General features: G+C 40.6%; 1 protein-coding gene across 1 annotated transcript in view; it reads left to right on the top strand.

The window, feature by feature from the left end:
- LOC121424882 (BMP-binding endothelial regulator protein-like) overlaps positions 1-7,877 on the top strand; it is a 47,839-nt gene extending 39,962 nt beyond the window's left edge. Inside the window, exon 15 of the mRNA XM_041620735.1 lies at positions 5,322-7,877. Within this exon, the coding sequence (XP_041476669.1) occupies positions 5,322-5,332 (11 nt within the window). The 3' untranslated portion in view covers positions 5,333-7,877. The remainder of the gene's footprint in view (positions 1-5,321) is intronic.
- The last annotated feature ends 7,380 nt before the right edge of the window (positions 7,878-15,257 follow it).

Genomic DNA, 15,257 nt, shown 5'->3' with positions numbered 1-15,257 from the left:
GACTGTGGTGCCACGGTCTCGGACAAAGGAAAAAGTGGTAGCCAAGGCTTCCAAGCCTAAACTAGGTCCTGCCGCCGCAGCACCCATAGGGCTATGCGACCCACCGGCTACCGGGTCACCAGAAGTCCGGAGGGAGAGTGCGGTTCTCTCCCCCCGGCACAGGTCAGGATCTCTGCCGTATAAGTCGTCCTCCGTTGACAGCATCGGGAGAGATCGCCCAGCCCCTGACCGCGAGAGGCGTCACACAGACTGTAACCACAATCTGATCGTGACCACAATCTGACCCCGTCAGATTCGGGTGAAGTTTCGTTGTTGGTGGCCGCCCTGCCAGGGGCGGCAAATCGTAAGAGATCACCCGTGCCTCTTGTGCCTTCTTCTGCTCCGGCCACGCCGGCGGAGCCCGCAAAATAAGAAGAAGAAGAAGAGGTCGAAGGAGAGGTCGGCCAGCCCTGTTGCCATGGGCATTCCTCCTTCAGACCCTCTTATCGGTGGCCAGATGTTACAGTCATACATGTTATGCTGCTATATTCTGCTACCGCGAGAGGCGTCACACATCGGGCTGTGACCACAATCTGACCCCGTCAGATTCGGGTGAAGTTTCATTGTCGGCGGCCGCCCTGCCAGGGGCGGCAAATCGTAAGAAATCACCCGTGCCTCTCATGCCTTCTTCTGCCCCGGCCACGCCGGCGGAGCCCGCAGAAAGAGAAGAAGAAGAAGAGGTCGAAGGAGAGGTTGGCCAGCCCTGCTGCCATGGGCGTTCCTCCTTCAGACCCTTGTGTCGGTGGTCAGATGTTACAGCTATTCATGCTGCTACATTCTGCTACCGCGAGAGGCGTCACACATCAGACTGTGACCACAATCTGACCCCGTCAGATTCGGGTGAAGTTTCGTTGTTGACGGCCGCCCTGCCAGGGGCGGCAAATCGTAAGAAATCACCCGTGCCTCTTGTGCCTTCTTCTGCCCCGGCCACACCGGCGGAGGCCGCGAAGAAGAAGAGGTCGAAGGTGAGGTCGGCCAGCCCTGTTGCCATGGGCGTCCCTCCTTCAGACCCTTGTGTCGGTGGTCAGATGTCACAGCTATTCATGCTGCTACATTCTGCTTTCGAGTAGTGCGGGTTCACCCCACCCTCGACGTCTACTCACCCCGCTGATGCCCCTGAGCATCAAGCGAGACAAGTGAGCAATAACCACCAGACACCGGGGGAAATCCTCGAGCGATTCTGTTAAATCGCCAGCCAGTGCACCGACTAACCGGGTGCCCCAAGATCGCGTGTGCTTTCCAGCATTTTCGTCGATCTCAGAGCACGTGTCCCAGCCGACACGCGGGGCCACCCCGGCGCTTACTGGACAACCTCCCGGTTCAGTCCATAGAGCGAGACTCCCTTTACGAGGACAACCCCTATCCCGCGGGCGACTTTTCAGTAAGCGCTCAGGCGCTGCTTGACAAGTATCTACCTCACATCTACCCTCCGAGCGGGGGTATTGATGAAGCAAGGGAGTCCATATTTTCTCGCCCCGCCTCTTCAGGCGCTCCGAGCTCAATCGGCCGAATTGGGGGTCTCGGAGAGTGACGGGGTCGCTCTAGACGAGGCGGCTCCTACGACGAGGAAGCCGCCAGCTCCGTGGGTGTAAACCCACCCCCGCTCTGCTGCTGCCCGGAAGCGCCAGGCTCCGGCGCCGCCGTCTCGAAATTTTCAAGCCTCTCGAGGCTAGCGAGAAGGCAGAGGCAGGGGGGGGGCGATTATTATGCAGGTACTCCCGAATTCGCCCTCTACGTCAAGCTCACATACGGCGACGACTCCTTCAGCGGTAACCCTCTCCATTCTTCCCCCTAAGCGGGCCCGTAGATTGGAGGTATGAATCTCTTACATACCGCATGCCGCACTTCTCTCGTGAGAATGTTTGGCTGCTTTGAGAGGACAACCTATCACGTCCGCGGACCGTCCGCCCAGGCGACGGGACCGTCGCTTTTCTGGCCTGAACCTCACTTTCTATTCGAAAGTAAGGGTGCCCTGTCTTACTTAGCTCCTACCCTTGCAACGCCAGAGTCAGGGCTATAGTACAGACACCCGTTCTCCAGCGATCGCCGCTGAAGAGAGGGCGACTCTGATATGAGCACCATCACCGCTCAGCGGTATGTCTCACTATCTCATAGCTCTCCGAGCTTATGAGTATGTATATCGGATCTGAATGTCACGGCGATTAAAAGTTCTCCTGTGCTTAATAATCGCTATGCCTTCACCACCCGATGCATTATGGTTATGTTAACCTATTTGTCTCGTATTCGGGCGGCTCGTACGAACCCTGCCCGAGCTGCCATCACCGGTCGTCCCCCCGGACACCGCCGGCAGCACCCGCACCGAATACGTGGAAGGAATCAGCTTTTCATATGCTAGATATCCCTCCTGTTGACATTCACAGCTGTTCCCCGAGTCTTTCCCGGTTGGGTAAACATCATCTCGGAGGAAAGTAACCGCCGTACATCTCATGAGATTGTTGGCTATGTACGTGCGTTCAAACTTGTTTAAAGCCCCAGGATTCTCTGTCGGCATTCTATGCCTACTTTCTGGGCACACCCACCGTACCGGGTCGGCGAGTTCACACCAAACTGTACACCGCCAGACCATCGGTCGAGCTCTAACTGTCTATCTTATAGACTGCCCTCTATGTGGGTCAATCTTGCGGGCGTCTCCGCCGCTCCCTCCTTGTGCGGAGTGGTCTACGGTGGATGTCTTTACCGTGCCCGTTAGTCGAATCGGCTTCTTTCTTAGAAATTTTTTCACGGCACACTCGAGTCGCCCCGCATGCTGCTTTCATCCTCCTTCCATGCAAGGCATGTGGCCAGGGTCACCGCACGACCGAGGATGATGTAACAGTGGATGGATGTATGCTTATGCCTTCCTAACCACGATCACTACGACCCGCCTTCTCTCGGGCCGACTGTGGATGAGCCTCTCCATGTAAGTGATTTACTTCACTGGAGTTCTTCTTTTAGAAATTTAGATTCTCATCCCCCGCTGCTTAGGGCGTCATTTTTGCCGCCCCCCCCCCCACCCGCAGCTTTTTGGAGCTCCTTATCTTACCGATATCGGACTGTTCCACGCTGCCGCAACCGGCGCCGGCGGTGCTCGCTCTTACGATCACCTGAGAAACAGGCCTTGTGACTGTTTTCATAAACAACTGGTTCTCACCGCAGACTGATGGAAATTTTGTGATTACTTCCTCAAGTCTCCTTCGCTTGTTTCTTCAAGCGAGGACTTCGACACTCTTAGCCAGTTTCCGTCCCTAACTTGATAGGACAGGGCCGTTGCTACCTCATTCGATTCCGTTGGGAATGTAACGGTTGAGGTATCATATCTGGCGATGTCTGTTCGTTTAGAGCATCTCTTGATGGTCGTTTACACGTAATATCGTGACAGATTTTTTTTCGCCAGCTCCCTCTGGCGTACACTTGCTGCTGCTAGGGATTCCCCCGCCCAGCGGACAGCCATCGCAGCCTAGCCTCACGGGCTCTCTCGGCGATGGTGGCTTGAGCCAAGCCACCTCTTCCACCGCGGGCACTGCACCCTCAGATGGGTGCTTCAATCAGTATGGGAGAAAGGGGATCCTGAGTTCTCTCTCGATCACTCGGTCTAACACACTTTTGTCGTGATGTGTACCGCGCTGTATCCCTGACACGCCCGGTTGAGCTGTTTTGACCAGACTGCTCTATTCTACATAGGCAACATGTCCGCGGCATTCCTTATTAACAGGATGGCACTCAGTCGCTTTCTCGACCCTTGTCTGCCTTACGAGTGGTTTTCTTCCTAAATCCCTACTCTCCGTCGTTCCTGGTCCCCTTCGGACCGCTAGTAACTTTTTACCACAACTCTCTATCAGAATTCTGCAGATTTCTGCCCTCACGCATTTGAGACAGATATCGAATTCTGGGCGTTTTCTCCCACGCGGAGGCTTCCCCTACAGAAATTTCCAAGCTTGCGGGAAGCGTGCGACTAGCTTGCGCAAGCTTGCGGCATGCTAGTAACTAGCATGCGGTTAGCTTAATAAGCGTGTGATATGCGTGCAGAGTAATAGTTAAGCGATCTTTTAGCGAGCAGGGACTGTTCGCTAGCATGCACTCGCTTATTAAGCGAGTGCCCTGCTAGTCGCATGCTAGTTACTAGCAAGCGGCACGCTTAAATTTCGGTAGGGGTTCTGAGATATCTCGCCTTCTCAGGTTGGTCGATTGATCACTTACTGAGCCTTAAAAGCTTCAGTTTTCCGATCACGATTCTTGTTGAAATTTTCAACAAATTTCGATTCTTACGCTCTAGTCAGCAGGTGATGTTGTTCTCCTGACACTAGGCCGAGGGCCCATGATACTTAGTATTCCTGAGTATACAGGGCATTCCTCTCGAGGACATTTTTGAGGGCCGCCTTTTGGCGCTCAACTAACTCCTTCACTTCTTTCTACTTGAAGGACATTCCGTCCAGCGAGGCGAGATTTGCTGCTTCGGCGCTTAAAGCAGCTGCGGCTTTTTCCCCCTCTCCCTAAATTTCGTTGTTTTTGTTTTTTCTTTTAAATTTTCTTAGGCTTACAATTGAAAACATGCCTCCCTACGGTTTGAGTCCGTGCTGGTCTAGCAAATCAAGTAGATGTATGGAGTTATTGAAGTAAATTATGAAAATACTTACCTGATTTTCTTATTTACGAGATAACTCATACATCTACTTGATACCCTCCCACCGACCCTCCGCCTTGCGTAGCAACATGTTTCAACGTATGGGCTTGCGAAAGGTGAGGAAGATGGACGCTAGTTGCGCGGTGATCATGGGTAGTAAGCCTGAACGGGAGAGGGCGCGCTCGCGCTTTTTAAATCCTTGGGAGTTCTATTCGGGTATGGCAGTCCAGAGGGCTGAACTAGCAAATCAAGTAGATGTATGAGTTATCTCGTAAATAAGAAAATCAGGTAAGTATTTTCATATTTCAACGTATGGGCTTGCGAAAGGTGAGGAAGATGGACGCTAATTGCGCGGTGATCATGGGTAGTAAGCCTGAACGGGAGAGGGCGCGCTCGCGCTTTTTAAATCCTTGGGAGTTCTATTCGGGTATGGCAGTCCAGAGGGCTGAACTAGCAAATCAAGTAGATGTATGAGTTATCTCGTAAATAAGAAAATCAGGTAAGTATTTTCATATTCAATCGTCTTTAAAAAAATGTATTGCAAAATGTCAACATGTCTTTAATATCCATTATGCACCCAGTCCTAAATTTGTCTTCCCATATCAATTGATTAGTATTGTTATGTAAACTCTTATCCTTTATATCTTTGTCATTTGAACAGACATGTCATGATACAGAATACATACTATGCTGATCAGTCTGTATCTGCATTGGTAGCTGCTGAAAGGAGTTCAAACCACGACCGTACACTGAAAATAACAAGGTGTCGAACCTCAAGGTCGTGTGAGTCTGTGGAAGTCAATTGTGATCTATGACGAAAGCTTGCATAGCGCCATCTACTGAGCGTCGTAGAGGAAAAATCGCCTGGAAGTGAAGCGGAGCTTTGTCATCACGAGCTTCATTGAACTTCCCACGTCAAATCACTCCGACCAATCCCGCTGCTACGAAGATACTGCGATAGTGATACGAGTAATGACCGTAGAAACTGCGTTCAGATAGCTCCGTCCATGTACTGTTCACAGTAATGTTGTAATTCAGTCCATTTGAATGACATAAGGAACTCATTATCTCACAATATTACATTAGTATTTTCTTAATCTAGGCTGTTCAATATAATTCATTTTTATTTTCAACAATAATATTTATTAATTGACACATTCAACTAATAGAAATGATGGAATCATATCCATACAAATGGGGAAACAAGAAAACACAAAATGTATTGTTAAGAAATATTCCTTCTTACTTTTGATTATAAACATAGCACTAATTTCATGTTTTATGATTAACCTAATCAAGATGACTGGGCGGAATTAAATTCCTACTTTAAGTTATTATTTATGTGGATATTATTGGGGCGCCATTAATTTACGACATCATCATACAACAAATGGTCATGTTGGTGATTGTAATACTGTTGTCGGCTACGGGTATTATTTATTTACCAAAATTATAATAATTTTCCAATATCCGCAAATGTCAGCGTGATCAGGGAAATATGACTGCAGGACTAGATTATTTGTTTTTCTCATTATATCAAGGGAATGTTATGTTAATTGCATGTTCTTTGATTTATAGCAAAATAAAATAGTTCATTTTCCACACCCTTCTTTCTCCTTTTGGGTAAGATTAAGACTTTGACATATATATTTCAATTTTTTATTATATCGGAGCATAAATGCATAATAATAAATAGTGATTACAATGTAATTTTTCCCTATCATGAAAGGATGATTTATTTTGTGATAACTCTTATTTGATCTATTGAACTTACACAATAAATAATTCATATTTGTATAACGAATAATAACAACGTGCCAGATATGTGCAATATGATATATTTCCATTGGTTATAAAGTCGATAACATTACATATCGTCATATTGTATTGCAGAAATTTGAAGAGGTTTATTTGTCAAATATTGATTTTTTTTTAACCAATATCTAAAATCACACAACTTCTAACAGGTCAGTCTTTTTTTTTCTTAAAATGTAGGCGTACATTTGCTGGAACTAAATTGCTCCGAAAGTAAACTCGGTATCGAATAGGGTGCACGGAAGTAATCCTTATTATTTTCGTTCGTCAAGGGGTTCGTTTTCATCGTTTGATAATAACACTCTTTGAACCTTCTCCTACAAACTTTCTCCGAACTCCATTTCATTCGATATGCCATAGGTCAGGTGGTTTCCTGTTTCGTTTGGAAAAAATGGTAATGAATTATAAATAAAATTTCGTCATTACTTTTGTTTATAGTCTCAATGTAGAGTCTCATGTAAAGTAGATGATATACGTTGTGCTATTTCATGACGCTTCTCAAAAGTTTGCGTCAACATGAAAACAAAGAAAAATCAAATTATTTACTTTAGCTATGATTCAGTATTGTACTTTCTAAGAGAGATGTTTGTCAGAAATTGCATTATTAAGATGGTGCTAAAGATGACAGAATTACCTACTGTATTATATACAAGTAAAGTGTAGTTTAGTTTCGTCTGTGTTTCGAGTTATTGAGAGAGTACAAATTATTTATTTCGGCTATGTCGACAGTAAAAATGAAATTAGTTTCATTATGGTGGTATAGTTTTTGTCATTAATCTGTATGTACAAAGCAAAATTTTTATAAACCTACCTCTTCTACCAATCTTGTAAATATCTTATTATCCCCATTTTCCTAAGTCAAGTAATTGGTATATATGTATAACATAGATATGTATATCTGAATTTTACAGTTTGGCTTTCATGTTGATGACGTCATTGAGGTCAGAGTTGAATGCGACTTTGAACTTTGTTACGTGAACTTGTTTCATGTGGAGCATGGATGGGAAGTTGAATATTCGATTTGTTTTTTTAGTTTATTGTACAATTTCACTTGTTGAAACTATTGGTCTTCTTTATATTTTTTTTCTCTTCTGTTTTGGGGAGTCGAAAAACTGGAAGGATTTAAGAAAAAAAATCATATTTTTGGTAATTCGTCATTATGTTAACACCAATTTACCTACGCAAATCTCTCATTCCCACATATCTTGTCATTATCATTCTAAATTAGGTCATGACATAACTCATTTTTAAATATGAATAATAATTTATTATTGAAACGATTAGATTCTGTAGCTGTACATTCTCTGTCCAATCGTGTTTGCTTCCTTATTGTAGAAGGGGAAAGTAAGGCGTCTTTATAACATCAGTTGATGAAATTAAACCTACAAAAATACAAAACAGATTCACCATTGGTTTTGCAATCTATATCTTTTGTGGAAAAGAGGACATGGCATTTTTTCATTTGCAATGTCTTTTTTAAAGTGATATCATAGTAAGATCGTTAATGTATTTTAATGAAATTGCCCCTGAGATTATAAATTAGCCCGGAAGAAATAGCACGACAGTATTCTTTGCAATAAATACCATAATGATCAAAGATATGAATGCTAATTTGAAATAGTTTAATGCCATCTATGATGTATCTAATATTTCATGCCAAATTTATTTTTAACTATGTCAACAATGTAATCACGTGGTAAAATCGAGTATTTTTTTCTGCCTCGATGGGTAAAAGTATAAGGACTATGACGAGCTTAATTCTATTTGGACAGGGGTGATTATTATTTTTCCAGAAATAGTTCTGCAGTTTCAATATATTTTGATTCCGTAAAATCATAAATATGTATCATCATAAATTATATACTCATTTATGACAGTATAGATTTAAGTTAGGAAGTTTGTGAATTGTGAAGGGACTTGGATGTTGGTTGCGCGGAGGACTGAACAAATCCACGCTACAACACATTGTGTTCCTCGTTTTTCATGGTATCATTAACCAAAAAAAAATTGCGTCTGATTTGTGAAGAGGACGAGAGGTTGCCACTACGATCCGTAAGTTTCTATATCAGGTCATTTTTTCATAAAGCTGTTCGTAAGTTAAGAGCGACTTTATGAACGAGTGGTGAACCTTTCTTACGCGCTAAATAATCACCAATGAACATTTAATTAACCACAAGAAAGGATCACCAGTCGTTCTTAAAGTCACTCTTAACTTACGATCAGCTTTATGAAACGGCCCCCAGGACTGTTTCAAAACGTCGACTCCCAAGTTTGGTTCAGAAGAAGTACACTGTAAATCGAAATGTATATGATGCGAGACATTTTCATTTTACATCACAATCATGACAATAACGCGATACTTGTACTTTGTCATTCCCATTCTGTTTCTTAGTGCTTATCAGTATTCATCAAATAAATCTCTATTTAATTATTTATTCATTTCACTTTCAGTTGATATTTGTATCCGTAGCATGCGTATGGAAGCATTTAAAATGCGTTGAGTATTCTATTTATGTGATGTAGCATAATACTCGATTCAATCAAGAGGGTTCGATTCGATTTATTTCATTCGGGTATGTACCTCTGTTGTTAGAAATGCACATATTATTGTATATTGTGTTGGGCTGAATTTTTTCGATGTAAATTGAGAAAGTAATATTATCTTGAGAGCGTTTCATTTCTCTGATCCTGACAGTTGTAATATATTGATGATGTATACATTAAAGATTATTTTAATATAACCTGCTGAATTGGACAATATTGGTGGTCTCTATTTTGTCACTCGTTTTCATGCTTCGAATGAGTACTTTTGTGATTATACTTGCATAAACTGATGAAATACGAAAAAGCTTCCCGCCAAAGCTGCCAAAATGATTTAAAGGGGTGGTCCAGGCTGAAAGTATTTATAGCATAATAAATAGAGTAGAATTCACTGAGCAAAATGCCGAAAATTTCGTCAAAATCGGACAACAAATAGCAAAGTTATTGAATTTTAAAGTTCAGTAATATTTTGTAAAAACAGTCGTCATTAATATTCATTAGGTGGGCTGATGATGTCATGTCTCCACTTGTTCTTTTGTATTTTATCCTATGAAATTAGGTTTATTCAATTTTTTTCCTCCAAGAAGTAGAAAACTTGGATTGACAACTGATTTAGTGCATTAGATATTTATTGCTGCAACTTATTTCATTATAAGGGAGACATATTATTCACACAAGTATGAAATAATAAAAAAATATGATTTTATGTAATAACATAAGAAAACGGAAAGTGGAGATGTGACATCATCAGCTCGCCTAATGAATATTCATGACGACTGTTTTCACAAAATATTGCTAAACTTTAAACTTCAATAACTTTGTTATTTTAATCCGATTTTGATGAAATTTTCGGCGTTTTGCTCAGTGAATTCTACTCTGTGTATTAAGATATAAATATTTTCAGCCTGGACCACCCCTTTAAGTGTCAAACACTCACTAGGAATCGTCGAAACTTTTTGAAATATTAAAAAGAATACAAATTTTTGATGATTTTTAAGAGTATGACGGTGAAGTCGGTGGAGATGGGTACAAACGTGATGGTGTATAAGAAGACTATTTAGCCGGTGGCTTTTGTAATAAAAGGATGTGTGGTTTTTGTGATAGTGACGATTTATTTATTTTGTTCTATTCGTCTTATTTACCCAGGGTAGCCTGTTCAGTTATTGACACACTGTTCTCAATCAGGGCCCTGCACAAATACATATATACATAGATCAAACATAATACATTATATACAAAACATGTGAAATATACATTATTACATTACAATATAATTACAATAGAGTGAAATAATATGAGTAAATTGATAAAAGAACCAGTATTCACCGGGATTTTAGTAGGAAATGAAGGGGAAAAATGGAATGTAACTTACTCAGGCATATTTAACTGAGTGAAGATGCAAGAGGAATTTAGAAATCGGTATATTAAACAAAAACTAAATTGAAAGAACCTCTATGCACATTTCTATCCATAAATCATTATTTGCTTGTACGTGAAAACAAAATATAGAATTATAATCGAGAGTGGATGTTATCAATTACTATTAATTTGACTTAATTATAATATTCTAGTTACGTAACGATTATTTACATTTACTTTACCTATATCTTAACTAAACAAAACACATACTATAAGATAACATAATAATTTAAAAAAACATACATAAATTTGGCATTGAATAAATTCAATTTGCATGATTTACACTCACTGGCCAGGTGAAAAAACAAAAATATGCAATTGCAGCCTCTCGTGAGTTTTTAATAGCCTCCAATATAAATGTATAAATGCTTCCGTAGTTGGCGCACTTTTAAGCACTAATGGAAGTCCTTTCCACAAGAGTGACCCTTCATGAGAGGAACCTTTTCCCCATCTGATTTTTGACCATTGGCACTAGCAAACCTTGCGAGTTGGAACCCCTCGTACGATGAGTGTGAACACTATTACTTTTAGTATTGATGTTATTGGTGATGATGATGGTAATGATTATGGGATACTAATGCCATTGACAAATGAAAACGATGGTGATTACGAACATCATCAATACAATTATGATTAAATTGAATTTTGTTTGATTTTATTCCGTTTCGTATAAAATAGTGGCATCATCAGGCACACGTTAATTACAATTCTGCAATGATATAGTTGAATAGCGATGGAAAAAGTGGCGGATCATAATAATGTTACTAAGAGCAACTAACCTGATTAAGAGAATTCAAAGATAATGCGCCAGGAATTTCAAAACGAAAAAGTTCACATTCGTAAAAAAAAATCAGACAGCGCTATCCCCTCACCAAAAAAATGAAAATATATATATAAAAAAAAAAGATAGGAAAGTGTTGTCCATGTTAAAACATGGGGCAACATAATATGAAAGTAATGTTAGGCCCTTCGGAAAGGGTAATGAGAAGATGGCCACAATACAAAAAAAAACACTGGAATAAGACAGATAGCACAGCACTCCTCACACGACCACTGTTGAATATTGTACTGAGTATGTTCACAAGAATGAAGTCTATTTACACAAATCATGGAATCATTGAAGCTTCTGCCTCTTGAAAATTTAAATCTTTATCAAACTCTTTCACCCATAACTACTTTGCCACACCATCATTGGTCAAAGGGAACTTCTTGATTTCAAGCGATACGCCAAGTTGATATTGGAGTGTTCTTCGCGTTTCAAGATGACCGCTCAGATTACAAACAGGTTCAATCACCGAAGATTATCCACAGATACAACGTAGAGGGCGCAACTCTAGTCGATCGTTTGGACAAAACCACAAGGCAATTTATGATTACTGCTTTTTGTTTTATCCTTAGCTAAACCATGTAAACCATGGAAGTGGGAAGGCCAGGCATATTACAGAGACACAAAAGAAAATAAAGAGAGGAGAGGAGGAAGAAAGGGACGGGGGGGGGAGGCGGATGGACGGTGTGACGGAGCGAAACGGAGGAGAGGATGGTATCGGGATACAAAGTGGAGGTATACCGTGGTCTATTAAGACACATGAATAGTTTCATGAAAGTTGTGGATTCTATCCTCTGCATGATACATTTGCCCTCACTTGGGCGAGACATTATTAGACCACATGTATTGCTCTTTTATCATTCACCAAGTATATTAAATTGTGTGTAAATTTTTGTTTATAAACAAGTGCACATGGTTACCAATAATGCATATAGCATTTCCATTTATTTGAAAGCAGGATAAATTGTATATTAAATGCCTTGCTCACGGGCATGGGTGCTGCGGTCGGGAATCGAACCCCAAACTTTCTATGTATAGCCAGGCGCCTTAGACCACTCGTGGAGGTGCCGTTTGTGTGAAGATTGTGTGTGAAATCACAAATACATCCCGAAAGCGACTAGGCTCGACTTGATAGAGTATAAAGTCGGACACAAAGTCATGTCATGACATATGACATGGAAGACATGATTTCGTTTAAAATCTTCATATGCCTAATTCTATTAACTACCCGAGTGACCGCCCGATAGACCAACATGTATGGAGTACCATGAGTGGATGCCATCATACTAGGCCATTAAAGGGTCTCTATCAATGGGATAAACACTCTATACTTCTCCCACGCTCCTGTCCATGAGATGATACATATTCATTAGACATGTTAGATGTGACAGTCACCTCTACCCACATAGAGTTGCCTTCTTAACCCATATGGTTAGTCTGTCAATTCAAGACTGTGTTGTAAATAGGTGATTTTTGTTTATAATCACGAAATGCAAGCATAATATCGTGATTTTTTTTTTTTGGGGGGGGAGGGGCAGATTCTTATCATAAAACATCTTTCTTGTTTTCTTGAGGTATGTACGCCGGCAATCAGCACCCTCTTAATATCTAATGTTTTAAGAAACATTTAAAGATATCAGAATCAATGCAAGATGGTCTATCCAAAACAAGATTTAAAATACATCATAAAATCAAATAAAACGCCCAAATGCCTAGCTATCACAATCATTGAAACGAAAGGAAGGACGTGAAACTGGATGACACATTTAAAAAAAAATTCAAGGCGTATTGCTACTATACAAGCTAATGGTGAATGCAATGCCATAAATGTATGGTTAGCACGTAAACACTTCGAGAATGTTTCACTAATAATTGTACAACCTTCAAATGTCACAATAATAATAATTTTAAAAAATCTCTTTTGGGGTGCAGGTTTTAACCCTAAGAAGCTGTTCGCAAATCCAATAAGTTACATTTCTAAAGGGTGAGAATCGTACTATTTAAGAAAAACAAAATATTGCACCCTGTTGAATAAAAACATGTGTGTGCCCCCTCAAATGTGCTAACTTGCACCATTAGGGATGCAAACGAGTCTCACAAAATAAAGTGCATACTTTCATATTTTCATGTGGTGTGCGCGATAACAACCCCCAAAATACTGCTACTGTTTGATTAATGGTATGATGTTTTTAGTGTTAGATGAATGTCACTCCAAACTATTTTTTCTTGGTATGATATTTCATATAAAATTTATCTCTTAATGTGTCAGATTAATATGATTTTAGTGCATTGTTTGGTGCAAATTGGCGGCAAAGGAAAGAGTTAACTACACTCTAGAAATGACACAAACAAATGCTCTCTTCTCCACATACTAATTATGTCTGTACTGTGAATAGCACGCCAATGCACCTACCACAACCAAGCAGCTGTCTCTGTTCGCTGAAACCCACTTTGTCACTTTATTTTACTTGCGCCCTCTGTCGAGTACATTGACCTTACGTGACACAATACCACTCAGTTAACATCTAAGCCAGATGACGCTGTGCTGTCCGTATCTTATACACACACTCACCAACTGATTGAACTCACTCCCACACACTCATGGGACAACAGCGAATCTTTCGAGGCGGAGTATAAAACTCCCTAGTTTTTCCACAGGCTTGATATGATGCTATACTTCTTCTTACGCTTTTCATTGTCTTAAAGCATGTAAAGAGAAAACTTTAACGGGTCGATCTCACGCTTTTGTGTGTTTGAGGCTTGACTCTTGAATTGACACTTGAATCGAACCCCAGCGGTGTCGTGACTGTTTGAGTGTCAGCGAGAGTCAATGAACTTCTTCCCACTCGCCTGTTCGACTTTGGGGTCCAATTTCTCATCACTTGTTCGAGAACAAGTTATAAACTGAAAGAGGAGGAGAGAAAACAAAAGTAAACAGGTGAAGAAAGTTATATAATGAAAATAACTTGCTCTTTCAAAGACGTTATCGGCAAACAGAAGAGCTCATCACTGGCAAGGCTACGCAAAATACAAGGCATCAAGACAAACGATTTGACAGATCAGTGACACCACCCCAGGTTCGTTTACATTAATTTGTTTGAATTTTAATATTAGCATTGATGTAACAACGATATTACCATTTATTACAACTAACAAATATTGGATGAAATTAATGGCTTGCAGAGTTTCTAGTTATCAAATATATCGGGTTAAGAAGTTATTAAGCGATGTCGTAACCTGTCTATTTTGTTTTATTACAAACCCACGAAGAGATAAACAGATAACGTTTATTTTTGTCAATCTTGTCACTTCAAAATCAACAATAAACCAAAATACAAAATGAAAATTCGGTGGGGATTATTGTATATTTTGTTTATTTGAATTTTCTCTACAAACGAATAACATTATAAAATAAACATGGGAAACGTATAAACCCCTGTCAACACTAGTGCTCCTATATTTTCTAAAGTAGAAATGTTATTTCTCATCTATCATAAATTGAGTAATCACGGCAAGGTTGAATATTGAAAATTAATACCAACCGGCTAACCCACGTAGCACTGATAAGCACCGAAAATGGGCATTATTCCCTTTATTTAACAACTGCTATTTCATAGACCGATTGCCTCATCCAAGTATTTTTCTTGCTCATCAATCGATATAAACTCCTCCGAAGTATTATAATAATTCCGTTTGATTATCCGCTTTCACAACCCTGCTCATGTTCAACTCGTTTGTCCTCTATATACCGGCTAGGTATAGGCAATGAATAAACTATGATGAATATGAATGTTTCATTATCGATTCATTCCACGTCGATCGTCAACAGCAATTATGATTATCGAATGTCATACTATTTATCAACCTATATCCGGCACAGTTTATACTTCAGATGATGTACGTTAAATCATATCATACTCTAATTCCACAAGAGTGTTTTCTTTTCTTTTTTTAAAAAAAAGAATGTTGCTATTATCCTTGTCCCCTCAATTACTT

The sequence above is a fragment of the Lytechinus variegatus genome, chromosome 1 (assembly GCF_018143015.1).
Source record: "Lytechinus variegatus isolate NC3 chromosome 1, Lvar_3.0, whole genome shotgun sequence".
NCBI classification, from domain to species: domain Eukaryota; kingdom Metazoa; phylum Echinodermata; class Echinoidea; order Temnopleuroida; family Toxopneustidae; genus Lytechinus; species Lytechinus variegatus.
The sequence above is the reverse complement of the archived record's forward strand: the minus strand, read 5'-3'. Positions and strand labels throughout refer to the sequence as shown.